Below are 14,077 nucleotides of genomic sequence, written 5' to 3'. Positions count from 1 at the left end.
TCACTCTGTCTGCCCTCCAACCGCCATATATCTGCTTACGAACTCGTCTTTGGTGCTCCAGACTTCATTGCTGTTAATTGTCGATTGCATTATCTCACTTGGTTCTACTTAGGATCGACTATTTTCAAACCTTTTACAGCGAAATATAGCGTGCATTCCGGGCAATTTGGAGAGTTGTCGTGCCTGTAAGGGTCCTTACGAGAGCAGCAATGATCAGCCAGGAATTGGGCGAGATAAAAATTTATCTGGCCGTGTGACCTTTTGATCCACACTCTCGCGCGTGTGTGTGTGTGTGTAAGTGTGTCCATGTATGTTTCACTTTCTATAGAAAAAGAGTTTGATATCAGAATGAATGACACTGCAATACGATACGCGAACAAACGTAAGTCAGTTCAGAATGCCAGACAAATAGAGTAATTTCTAATATCTCGGATGAATGTTTCGTAATGTTACAAAAATTAATTCACGCTGCAGCCACAATTGCAAGCATTCAATTATCATGCACAGGCGTCGTCCGCGTAACACGGTTAAGTCGTACCGCGTTATAAAAGACTACAGAAAATAATTTAAATAAAAACAAGTAAGAAAGTTATATTCGGCGGGGACCGAGTCTCGCATACCCATCACAATGCTTTTCGCATTCTACTCTCCATGTTCTTCTATTTGATACCCATATCACTGGTATTATTAAGAAAATATTAATCGCGGTGTCTACATTATTCACTTTTAAAATGAATTCGTTTTGAGGCAGGTTATATATCTGCGTTTAAGGAGCGTACCAAACAGTTTTAAACATTCTGTCTCGTTCGCCTTATGATAAATGAGCAGAAAATCTCAAAAAAGTGAAAAAATAAAATTTAATTACTCGTAACTTTGTGTGGACGGGGCCGATTGATTCCGTTTTTGGACCTAAAATATAGGTTAGAAAAAAACTGAATCATATTCAGTTTACGCTCCATTGCGCGCTTTTTTTTTTTGGCCGATTTTCAAGACCAACCTGCGTGCAAAAGACCTTCAATGTTTTGACCAAATTTTAAGTCGATATTTTCGTTCTTGCAACTAAGACAGTGCCAGCAACACACATTACACAGACGGACAGACATGGCTAAATTAACTCACAATTTAAGGCTAATCAACAATATATATATATATATATATATATATATATATATACTCTCCTGAAGTCTGGGTTTCTCAACCTTCCTGTTGGATGTTACCTACATTATGGAAAAAAACAAACTAAGTATACCCCCTTCTTACGGTAGTGGGTATCGAAATGTGTTTCGTGTTGTATCGAAATCGCATTATAATATTCGCAAATTTTATACCATTGTGTATTTGCATGTAAGAAGAGTTAAGCGAGGGACACCTGTATATTTGTATATCTATATTTTTTCATTCCTTCTTTAATTGATATAAATGAAAACTTTTAGCATTTTTAAGCAATTATGCCATTTATGAATCCATCACTCCATTGTTAAGAAGTAAACCAAGCGTAAATGCATTCTACACGTACATATACGTTTCCAATTGATAGGTACACGTAGGCTGAATTAAATCCTTTGTAAACATTCCGGACTCGGCTAAATCTGATAGTATACGGTATAGGATTTTTTTCATTACTTCAAATAATTGTAACGTATTTCTTTCAGAAGCATTAAATATACAGTGACATGCTGAAGTTTTCATCCACCTAGACTTATTTACACTTTATTAATTGAATGCTTCTCTAACATTTCGATGCACATTTTATAGAGCGACTTTTTTTAAATTCTTAATATACGGTTCGCATTCCTCATGACCTTATCATTTGATCTAAATCAATTTGCCTAGAGCGCCCTTGCGCAATCTGCAAACATATAATAGTCGCTGAGGACCGGATTAGATAAATACTGTCATGAGTTCATAAAAATATTCCCAACGAGCGACTCATTCACGTTCTCGTTCCATTATGAGTTAATGCGGTACGCCTTTAGAAAATAACTTTCGCATTCTAAAAATGGTTTATTCAAAGTAGTGAATACATTGCCTTTTTATAGTTTCAGGATATCGGCTTTCATTCTGTGGCAGCTTCAATTTTCGAGAAGGATTTTTTCGATATTCATCGCCATTTGTATCGGCACGTCTACAATCGGTGCAAACTACCGACAAATTATTGTTTTCGGCTGAGAAGAGTTGCCAAAGCACTTGCCAGCCCAATGCTGAATTCCAATTGTATTTGTTGCCATCAAAAAGCAATGCCCTTCAATAGAATAGCAATAGTCTTGATAAGAAATTCCGATTTTCTCGGTTATTAAGAAAAGAAAAAACTAACATCACTAAATTGAAAAGGAAAAGACATTCGCACGTAAATAAATGGCATGCAATTTCGACAGGTGGTTGATTTTCTAAAAATAATTTCATTTTGCTTATTAAAGAAGCAATAAATGTATGTCTGTCTCCGGAATTGCTGAACAATGTATTTATCGGCATAATCATAGCATAACGATGACAGTTCTTCTGTTTTGTGACGCCTAAAAATGTACTCTACGTGCTATAATACATGTAGATTTTTTCACCTTCCTAGCCGGGGTCTGTCGGTCTGTAGATAAAAGAGACGATAACGCAAATATCTCGGAACTTCATTTCAAGCTAAGTCGGTTGAAATTAAAAGTTTACTGCTAAACTGACTCTAGCTAACGATCGAAAAATGAGAGTTTTTTTTTTTTTTGAAGAAACGGAAATTGTTGTTGTTTTCATTAACCCTTTAAGGTAAAATTCAGTGGTGTTTCCTGGCTGAAGCCGTTTCAAATATTTATATAAAAATTCCAATCCTTCTCTTACTCGTTTATAACTGTGAGGGGGCTGAAGATGAAAAGTTGACGAATATTTATATGATTAACTGTAACATTTATACATATGCCTGTAAATAAGAATAAATACGTGTTTATGTATTAGATTTTGAAATAGTTTGACCGGTCGTCCCTCAGCAAATAGCAGCTCATTTAAGAATGCGACGACGGCGTCGTGAAGGTTTGTTGATATTTTTCTATATGTATTTGTTGTTGTTCGTTTGTGTTTTTAATGTACATTGCCGTTGTTGGTCTTTTCTTTTTCCATTGCTACCTGTGCATTTAAAGATGATATTTCTTAGTTTGACCCTTGCACGTGTTCAAAATTACAGTGTCAATGGTATAAGAAAATCACAGTCTTCTTGAGGGATCTTTTCTCTTTCCATATACAATGACTAGCACTGCTGGGATTGTTGTTAGTTAGGGTTGTTATTATTAATGCCACAGAGCCATTGTGCTGTAAATTGACAGAAAAAAAAAAAAATATATATATATATATCTTTACATAAATAAAAAGGTTTCAATTTTCATAATAAAAGAGAATAAATTTTATAACCTGCCAAACAAAGATAACCGGTATACGGTACAAGGTCGGCCAACACGATTACTTATGAAATATTCGAAAAGGGCAAAAAGTATTAAAACCTAAGCAAAAAAATAAAAGGTGCTTAAGATTCGACTTTGACCATACGTGAAGCTTTTCTATTCACTTCACGAAGAAGAGAAAAACTATCTACGGCTTAGATGAAATCTTTTAATACTTTTGCCACTTGCTTTCTTAATTTTTTGTCTTTTTTTGTTTTTGGTTAATAAATAATTTTCCATAAGTAAAAATTTTTAAATAATTGCTTTTGTCGCCCACACTTCCGTTAAAAGTTAAAACAAATATTCTGCTCGCATACCGGTACGTAACGTAACAAATGTTTCTGCTTACAATATTACGATACCTTACATTAAGCCGTGTTTTATAGTTTTCGAATACCGACTTTCATAGCTAACTGACAAAGATAATACATGTGTGCGCGGGACGTTATTTATATTTTCAGCGTAATAAGGGACAAGCATTGATTTATAATTAAAAATTGATTTCTTTGTGGACGCGCTCGAACTCCACTAGGGACATCCCAAGAGCGCAATATTTAAAGGCATTAATGGCTTTTTCTAGCGCCGAAAATCATTATCCACGCAACTTACTGTTGACGTTCGATTACCAAAGTGAAACTGTACGAGGGACGACAGGTTGATTCAACTGTTTGTGTGTTTAAGCAATCAGTTGCTGAAAGGGATGTTTGAAGGCTTGTACGGTCATCGTGAAGAATAATGCGACGAGGAAGAACGTTTTCCCAACTTCATCAAAGGCATTCAGCAGATAAATGGTTAGGCTTCATTAAAGACCGACGATTTTATAGCCCCCGTAGCAAAAGTGTTTTGAAAAGCCGTAAGCGATCGCTACCGATTGTGAGTAAATACGAAACTTTAGAGGAAGCTTAAAAAATCATATATAAGAAGACAAAATAATTCAAGCGCAGCGAGTTTGTTTTATCATTTATTTCCCTCAGAAGTACTAACTAACGAATGGATGGACTAGAAAACAGGTTTGGCCGAACGAATGATGCCATGCCGAATACTGATGTGTGCGTTGAAGATCTTGACACGTCATTCTAAAGCAAAAGGTCATCGAAATGCTTGAGAAGGATTGGTCTGATTGTATCGCATTTGAAGGAACCACAATGATGAATCTTTATTCAAAAGAATATATTTTTTTCTTACTTGGGAAATTATTAACCAGTAAATCTTGCCCTTTCCTATTTTCAATCATCTCAACCATTAAACTTTATGAAGCATATAAGTACATTTTGCTTCAATGTGGGAGGCTGTCAACTTCCCTATTTCAATCGGTCCCTTCAATCAAGTGCAAGCGAAAAATCTAAAAAGGGTGGAGTAAAAACAAGAAAACTCATTTAGTTAAGTAGAAATAATTTTGCCTCAAGAAAACCTGATCTTTAGCTTTCGGCGCATTTTATTATCAAAATAAATACATGCATGTTGGATAAGTAAACTAAAGTCATGCAGTTTCAGTTTTTATACCGATCAGTGACAGATGGGAGGTATATTCATTTTGTTTGGAAGCTTCAGAGAAGCCACAAAGTATTTGTGTTCTTGATAACCATTAAATTCTAAATCGATTTATGTATGTCCGTATGTTCGTCGGTTGTAAACAATCTCCTGGCCGCCAAAGTGAAGATGAAGGGACTTCATGTTTGGCAGAAACATTGGCAGTTCTTATACGCACGTTGGTATAGAAAATGGGCCAAATCGGTCGAAGGACCTAACACGTATCATGTAAACTGAGAACACCTCTGTTGTTCAAAGGAATACAAAATTTATTTTTTCCTCATCACTTATAAACTGTAGCAGATAAATGTACCAGAAATTCGCACGTATATTTTATGAGCGATACCGTAGAATCTGTACAAAAATGGGAAAAATTAGCCACGCCTACTTAATTTTATAGTGTATCATAAGTTTAGTTTTCGTTGCAAAACCTTTATAGCGCACAAAAGCAATCTTCAAAAACCAAAAAAAGTATATACATCCTTGCAAACTGTCAAATTCGGAATGGAGCTAAGCATGTCCGTCTGTTCGTCTGCCCACCGTGCAGTATTTGTGGTAAAGATTCTCCCGTTCGCAAAAATGAAGACGACAACGTCAACGACAAATTTCGCAAAAGACTTTGAAAATGACTCGAATTGGTCAATGGGCAGGTCTGCAACGCCCACAAGCCTATGCGAAAAAAACTTTTATTTTGAAAATGAAGAAAATCAGCCGCGCCCATTCTTTATTATAGAGCATGAAAATTTAATTCTTTTCCGGTTTTTTAAGCCTTTTTTCGGATAATGGTAGTGAGCATTAAACATTCAGCTACGACCGAACATAATTTTAATTTTACTTGTTCCTTTCTTTTATTGTTTTCTATTGGTTTAATCTCCAACTATGTTTGCGTTCATAGGAATTTCACAACATTTTCTTTTGATCCTTTTTTTTTTTTGTGTTGATTGTGTTCTTTTTTGTTACGATATTATCCTTTTAAAATTGAAACATGCTTGAACATGTCTCTAACTGAAAATCACATTCAATCAACAGGCAGCAGATTACGTTCTAGTTTCATTTGTTTGCTTCACCCTAATAACTCATGCATTGTGCATGATTGAAACAGGAGTTAGAAAGGAGTTAGAAAAGAAGAGCGTACAGCCAACTCAGCTAGCTCGAAATAATATAAATACATGTGCATGCACAGGGAGCCGGGGAGTGACGAAAATAGAGAAATAATTGTCATCATATTAGCTTATTATATATATCTTAACGAGCAATTCAATGGTCATCGGTTCGAATCTCAAGTGCGGTAGAGTTAGGCCACGCCATCAGACTCTTGAAAATACAAACGAGTAAAATCTCAAGTACCTTTGATATTTCTGTGGAACTTTTCTTAAAAATTAAAAAAAGAGTCTGTACAGTAAAACGTTATCTAGACAACAAATGATGATAAATAACAGAGAGACTACAAGTGACGAGTGAAAAAGAGTTGTTTTACCCAATCGAATCGGATTGGCAATCAAAAGGTCTCGTTGTCAACAACGATACTTAAGTAGACGAAAACGACCTTAATATTGACTCGGATTGTCAACCAGGTAAGCGGATAGCATCGGAAATGTCTACAACGAAGCACATATCTTGCAAAGACCAGGCTATTGCCTGACCTTCATGCCCAATCAACACTTTCAGGCAACCGGTGTGTACGAAAGTTTTATACAGCATTAGAACCATAGCACAGGAACGCCAAATTTACGAAACCCCGAGAAAGAAATTTTCGGAATATACCGGTACCGACAGCGTATCAATTTAGAATACACGGATAGAAAAAATAGAAAACAATTCAAATTACGTAAGTCAATATGAACGATCAAGGTTTTTGATACTTTTCTTCGTTGCTAATATTTTGGGCCAGTACATCATATTTCAATTACAACAATAGGTGAGGCAGGTCACACTCTTTTTTTTTTTTATAATTAAATAATTTGTTTTTTATTTGGCCCCGTTACTTAACATTACATTTTGTGAGCTTTTTTGACCAATTGACGGGAATGGTTTGTATAGGCGATTTTTGAAGGTGCAATGCATGATGAGCCCAACAAGGGGATGGCACAACACAGTAGAAACGTTAGATAAGTAGGGCCATCCACATCATCGCCGAAGTGGAATATTGATGAGCATAAAGTTTTTCCCTGCATATGGCAGTGGTGTACTGTATTACGAGCTCTTTAAATTGAATGAAACTCTTATTGCAGATATAAATCGATGTTAATGCAACAAATTGAACGGTGTATTGTTGAAGAAAGGACTAGTAATAGCGGCTAACAGACGCAAGGTCATCCTGTTGCATGACAAGGCTCGACTACCCGTTGCAAGAGTTGTCAAGGACACACTGTTGTACCTCGAATGGGATGTTTTGTCGCACACATCACTCTCACCAGACGTAGTGCCTTCTGATTACGGCTTGTTCAGATCGGTGCCGCGTGATTTGACAGCCACGCAGTTTCGAAATGGATCGACGCCACACCATCGTTCTTTCGACACGGTATCGTCACGTTTCCGAAAAGATGGGTAAAAGTTGCACCAAATAATGGAAAATATTTTGATTAACATATATTGTATCGATTTTGCTCAATAAAAGTCCGTTTCAACTGAAAAAGTGATCAAAATATATGCAAGCACCTAAGCATCTATTTATTTAGTTAGTGCGAAATGAATTTACAAAGTATGGATTCAAAGGCTGCTGGATACCCTAGATTATATGCTCTCTACTGCAGTTAACCTTTACATATGTATACTATAATTACACCCGACATACGCATGCGATGGAAAGCATGGTTCCAGGAGCATCATTTGGATGTCGTGGAGTGGCCAAATCAGAGACCCGACCTTAATCCTTTTGGAAAAAAAAAAGAATTCTGCTAAAGTATTCTAAAAGCATTGTATCCCAATATACCAAGAGAGCCAGTCTTGCTATAGCTTAATTTCATCCATGCCTAGAAAAATCGAAAGCTGTCCTTACAAACAACGGCGGTTATACCAGCTACTGACTGGCTGAATTGATTTCTATACAAGTGCTTACTGTTAAGTATAAAGCAATGCGTTTTTAAGTTTTCACCGTCCACCTGAAGACATGTGTGAAGACATTGATTGATTGTACTTTCTCAAGTTTTTATTTTTATTTAACGTAAATCTAAAAACATTTTTAAATAGAGAAATATTCCCATTATGTGCTCCTATAAAAGATACATATAAAATATAATGCAAGGAGAATGGGGAAAAAATACTTTCCAACAACATAAAACCAGATACATAATACATCCATATGCACATAATTTCCAAATTTCTTTAAACGTCTTCTTCTCTCTTATTCAATTTTCGTTACTTCTATGTATAGTTATTCAAGTACACGTGAATCTGGACATAAGGTAGAGTTTAGTAATCTATTCATTCCCCGGATAATAGTAAGTCCCCTTTATATGTATGTGTATCCAAGTATGTATTTGATCAGTTTGCGATTCTATTTCAGCCATATTATGTTCGTATTCTTATTTCCTAGTTAACCTTAACCTTTTGCTTATTGATATCTTCCATAAAATTCATATCAAACTATGTATATTCACAGTCAAAACTTTCCTACTGAATGTAGGAAAGAATGGCTTAAAAAAAGATAATAAATTAAAATAACGTAAAAGTTGTTACAAAGAATTTCATAATTATTGAATTTCTGAGAGATCGTCTAGTATTAAGGCTGATAATAAAGACAGCGTCAGCGTGAATTGAAAATAGTTTTTTTTCTCTTGACCAGCGACTCGGACAACGTTCTTCCCCTACACAGGCAAATGCGTAGAGGAATAAGAATAAATTTGGAAAAATATTGATCTCTTTCAGAGAGATGTGTAATATTTCTTAGGCCGTCATCGGATTCACAGATTCTTCTTTGCCCTACCCATAAAAGTATGTGAAGGAATAAGTATGAATTTCTTAGACTATGATCCTATAGGCCTTACTTTATTCAACTGTACTGTTGTACATCACGTTTAGGACTCTCGATGTCATGGCACAGATATAAGAAGTGATCTGAATTCTGGCAAAACATACTATGGTAACAAAAGAAAAGAAAAAGTGCGTACAGAGAGATAAATCTTTTCAAGTTAAAGAAGAGTTTCGATGATTACTCTTCGAATTATGATTAATATTTATTACACAACATGGTTTATACTAGCTTTGCTATTTCATTTATATTTTCTTCTCTCTTTTTTTAAACGATTTCATTTCTCTTCATATCTCTTTTTCTTTGAATTTTCTTTTGTTTTTTTTTTTTGTAAACTAAACGATCACAACTTGGAGAGTTTCATAAATAGCCGTAATTTGTACCTGCATTAAGAATTCCAAATGGATTCTTTCAAACGACGAAAAAAAAAAAGAAATTTTTTTTTTAAAAATAAGAACCTACACACTCACTATACAAACGTATAGCTGTACATGTACATCAAATTGGAAAAAGGATTCCTAACGAGTTTTTTTCACGTATAGATGTTTATGTTTTTTTTTTTTTTTTTCTTTTTTATATATATATATATTTTTTTTTTTTGTTCTTTTTTTATTTAGGGTTTTATTTACTTCTTTCAGGCTTTCAGGGTTTCATTTGTGGTAAATCTCGACCATTGCATTAACAGCAGGTACAGTCACATGGAACAGGTAGAAAGAATATTTCTACTTATATTCATTCGGTAGAGAAAAGAAACTAATTTCGTACGAGTATACGAAAACGCAAACCACCTGCCTTTAAAGCAAGCGTTTATTGGTTGGTTTTCAATTTAATGGAGAGACTTGGTGAGCATTTTACGCTATTAGAGAATAACGTAGACATTTCTGGTTATAAAAAGCCAACGTATTGCAACTTGATAAACAGTTTTGTTGCAGCAATCGAAGCATAAAGATAGACAGACGTTCGAAACACAAAAATTATTCAATAAAATAGAAGGAAAATGTCGTTTTCAACACGCGAATACAAACTTCATGATTCGTTGATGGCTGTACCGCAAAAATATCAACACAGCATGGCTGCATGTAGTCTTAAAAAACTGGTTAAACCTTTGCTGAGATTATTGAAGAAGAAACAATTGCTGCATAAAACCTTGGCCGAAATTCAACAGAATGCCTATAACAACAGCCTGGAAGATATGCGTAAAGATGCCGCCTCACTGAGCGCGGCCGAAGATAATCTAGCCAACGAGCAGCTCGAACAGAGACTGTATGACGAAATACGCCACTGCGAAGCAAATGCGGCGGTCATAGTCCAGCAAGGTCAACAGCATCTCCTAGTGCCAGTAACTCGGCAACAAACTTACATTCCAGTACATTTCGCTCGCACAAATGACGGTACATTTTTTTGGACATCCATGGTAATGAATGCAAAAAATCACTATAATGAATGGGATCTATGCACAGCCACTCATCATTTGGATCGTTGGGGTCAAGCTTAATTATTATTGTTTAAGTGTTTAATATGCATCCCAAACGTGAACAAATGTGTGCAGTGGTAAAAGCTTTATAACTACCTAAGCATTGTCCTTACTAGTGTTTAATATATATCTATATAGAATTTATATTTATATATAATTTTTTTTTTTTTTTTTTTATATTTGGGTGATATTAGCTTTTTTGTGTTTTTAACTTTAATTGATATCTAGTTGTTGTGCCATTAATTGAGTGATTAATTTTTATTATAGAAACTCATTTTATTTTCATATATAATATATATATATATATATATATATAAATATATATAGTCTTAATGAAACTCTTGAAATTTTTGTGATGTACATTCCTAGTAAATCATTGTCTTCCTATGTAGTTTCAGTCCTCCAATTAATTAGAATTAATACACATTTAAATGTCTTCCATGTAAATAGATTAAATAGTATAAGTTAAAAAAAAAATAAAAAAAATAAAAAAACATGAAAAATATATAATAAATATTAAAAAGAAAAATATATAAAGGGAAAAAAACTTGAATTTATCTGACTTTAATTTAAATAAATTGTTTACCTATTCATTCAAAATTCATTCGGTCTCGGTAAAGCATTTTGGCATACGTCAAAAACATACGCTTTTATAGAAACCTCAGTCATATAATTAATCGTTCATCAAATAAGATGAGAAAAATTAATGAAACGGTTCGGCTGCAACGATGTCGGCAAAGTTAAGACTATTGTTGATATTAGCTTTGCTTAAAATATACGCTCTTTCATAAAAGCAACAAGTAGTGTTTGCATAGTAGTGTATCACTTTTTTTTTTATTTCAACATACACACATACACATACGCTCACACAACGTATTAAATCAAGCGGAGATAGAGAAGAGCGGCTTATAAGCAATTTACCTCTAAGCGAGACGAGTTTTGCTTACGACTCTACTCTATTGCTTTTAAGTAAATATGGATAAGATATTTTAATGTAATTAGTCTACAATCGTTTTATACTCATCATGGGACTTGCAATATATTTATGTGACATGTTTATGACATGACTTGCTTAATCATTAATTTAGAGCATCAGCCTTTATATTAAGCATTAAAATTTATTTCAAATATATGTATCTCTGCGTTAGGCTTAAAAATCAGATGACTTAAGGCACGGAATAACTTTTCATTGTCATATAAAAGCATATAGGAATCAGAAACTATACATAAAATCATATATTGCCTCACATATATACTAAAATTATCTTATATATCGTACATTTATGATTCTATCGCGCTTTTATAAAATAAAAATTCAGCCTGAGAGGATTCAATAAAAAATTATACACACATATATACATTAGAGAAGGATGTGCTAAAATTTATAGGAGAAAATTTTCTCATTCCAATGCAAACTGGCAGCGATCAATCCATGCTAAACAAAATTTTTCTTTCTTTATACCTAGCACCGAAGCATAAGGAGTAGATTCATTTTGTCAAAACGTTTGCAAAGCCCGGAACGAAGCTTCAGAGATCTCACAAAGTGTATTCATTGTTGATCGGTACCAAATTCTAAATAGATTTAAGCATGTCCGTTCGTCCGTCTTTCTGTCCGTCTGTCTGTATAATGTCTGTTGTAAATATTCTACTGTCCGCGACTTCACATTTGGCAGAAACATTGGAAGTTCTTGTGCGCAGGTTGGTATTGAAAATGCTAGCCCAGTTTCAAATTTGGAAAGCATCTAAGCATGTCCATCTGTTTGTCTGTCCATCTATCTGTTGGCGCAACTGTGTAATATTTGTCTAACGGTTTTCACGCCTATAACGCCCAAACGGATGTGCGACAAAAATTCAGCCGCGCCCATTCCATATAATACAATTAGAAAATTTAGTTTTTATGATAATTATAGACATGGATGTAAAAGATTCGATCACGATCGAATATAATTTTGTTACTTGTTCTTTTTAATAGTCAACAGTAAGCGGAAAAGTAGAAAACTGAAAGTTAAACGATAAATGAGAGTAAAATTCTATGGCCACTTACAGCGTTGCCGCCCAAATAAATATGGAATGGTACTTGTGCTAAACCATGTTGCCTGCACAATAAATGAGCTCATCGTTTCCGAAATATCTTTTCTGTAGAACCGGGACTTCACCAACTTTGCCGTGGCCTTTTTTCTTCTTTGCCAATTGGATTCGTTAAATGGTTGTTCGCGGAAAATACTAAACCTTATTATTGGGACCTCATCGAAAGTACGGTCGATTCTGCCGATATGGTTTTTTTTTTTTTTTTGCTGTAACGTTGAGTTATATTAGCAGAGTATTCGACAAACCAATTATGACCCAGAACAAACCGACTTCAATGTCTGGGAATTTGATCAGATTTTCATATGTAGTTTTAGCTAGAATATGTGTACAGATATCCGCACACTGTAGAAATTAAAGTTCGATCGACTGTACTAGAAACCGAACCTGAATCGTTTCGTATAGGCTACAACTAAACTGTATGATGGCTCGTCAATATTTATTAAAAATCATTACGTTCTTGCGGCAGAGTTCCATAATTCTTGTCAATAAGACGCGATCATTACACTTGCGTTACTAATCGCTGACTTTAATAGGTTGGCATATGAGAAGAAAGCGAAAGAAATGTTTAGAAATAAACTTAAAAGCAAGAAACGCAAGTTAGATATCCATTGGCAAAGGATAATATATGCATTTTCCCATAGACGTACACATGGCGCACGTGAAACACATACATATACTGTGCTCCCAAATACAAATGTTGTAAACTGTTTCTTACTTTTAACTCACTTTCGTTCACGCTTTCAAGAATTTTTAATAACAAAATTTGCGTTAAACGCACAGGCATTTTACGCAACCTTAATATTCTAAAATGAATCGATCAGTATACATATATATGTATGTATGTATGTATGTATATATGTATGTATGTGTATAACAAAGGTCAATTTGAAAAGAAAAACTGTCCAGAAGAAAAGATTTTTGTTTACTGCAAAAACTAACTCTAATAAAAATACAAAACAAGAAATTTCTATTACTATCACGTTTAAGTTGCGTCCAATTATCTTTTTCACCTTTGTTGCGGAAGATGTGTAAACAAATTGTTCTCTCTTTGCTTATTTTACACGAAAATCCAGTTAAAAGTAAGATATTAAGGCAAAGAAATTATGATTACCTCGAGGTATTTTTCTGTACTGAATATGTATGAGGTTGCATGAGAGAGAGAGAGAAAGAAGGTAGAGAAAGAGAGAGAAAGAGATCTAATTATCAATTTTCACATATATAAAAAAATGTATAAACATACATATGGAAAATTGTTCATGAAGTGAATGGCGCTTTGTTACTTAAATTTTAAATGTGATTTTCTAATTTTAAGTTTCATTGTCGTGCCTAAAAAACAATGTTGTATGTGTCAGTGTTTGAAGAAAGACAAAAATTATAGTAAATTTTTTGTTTTTTTTTTTATTATTGTTTTCTTAAATAAAACAAAAATCTATCATAATTATTTCATTAAACTTATTTAACAAACTCTTATTAAAGTATTTTAACAAATTTTTCTTTAAACAAAAAACTTGCTAAAATAAGTTTTAATAAAAAAATTAAAAAGTGAAAATTTTCAAAACTTCAAATTTTTTCCGAAATAAAGAAAAAATTCAGTTTGCT

At 34.0% G+C, this 14,077-nt stretch overlaps 1 protein-coding gene across 1 annotated transcript; it reads left to right on the top strand.

Moving 5' to 3' along the window:
- Positions 1-9,824: 9,824 nt before the first annotated feature.
- On the top strand, positions 9,825-10,502 carry LOC119632283 (enhancer of split malpha protein). The gene has a single exon (XM_038025111.1). It carries the CDS (start codon positions 9,914-9,916, stop codon positions 10,409-10,411), a length of 498 nt encoding a protein of 165 aa, XP_037881039.1. The 5' UTR covers positions 9,825-9,913; the 3' UTR covers positions 10,412-10,502.
- Positions 10,503-14,077: the final 3,575 nt, after the last annotated feature.

The sequence above is a fragment of the Glossina fuscipes genome, unplaced genomic scaffold (genome assembly GCF_014805625.2).
Source record: "Glossina fuscipes isolate IAEA_lab_2018 unplaced genomic scaffold, Yale_Gfus_2 1, whole genome shotgun sequence".
NCBI lineage: Eukaryota > Metazoa > Arthropoda > Insecta > Diptera > Glossinidae > Glossina > Glossina fuscipes.
Note: the sequence above shows the minus strand (reverse complement) of the source record. Positions and strands in the feature narration are given on the sequence as shown.

Coding starts and splice junctions, on each gene's coding strand:
- LOC119632283 (XM_038025111.1), top strand. CDS start 9,914: ATGTCGTTTTCAACACGCGAATACAAACTTCATGATTCGTTGATGGCT.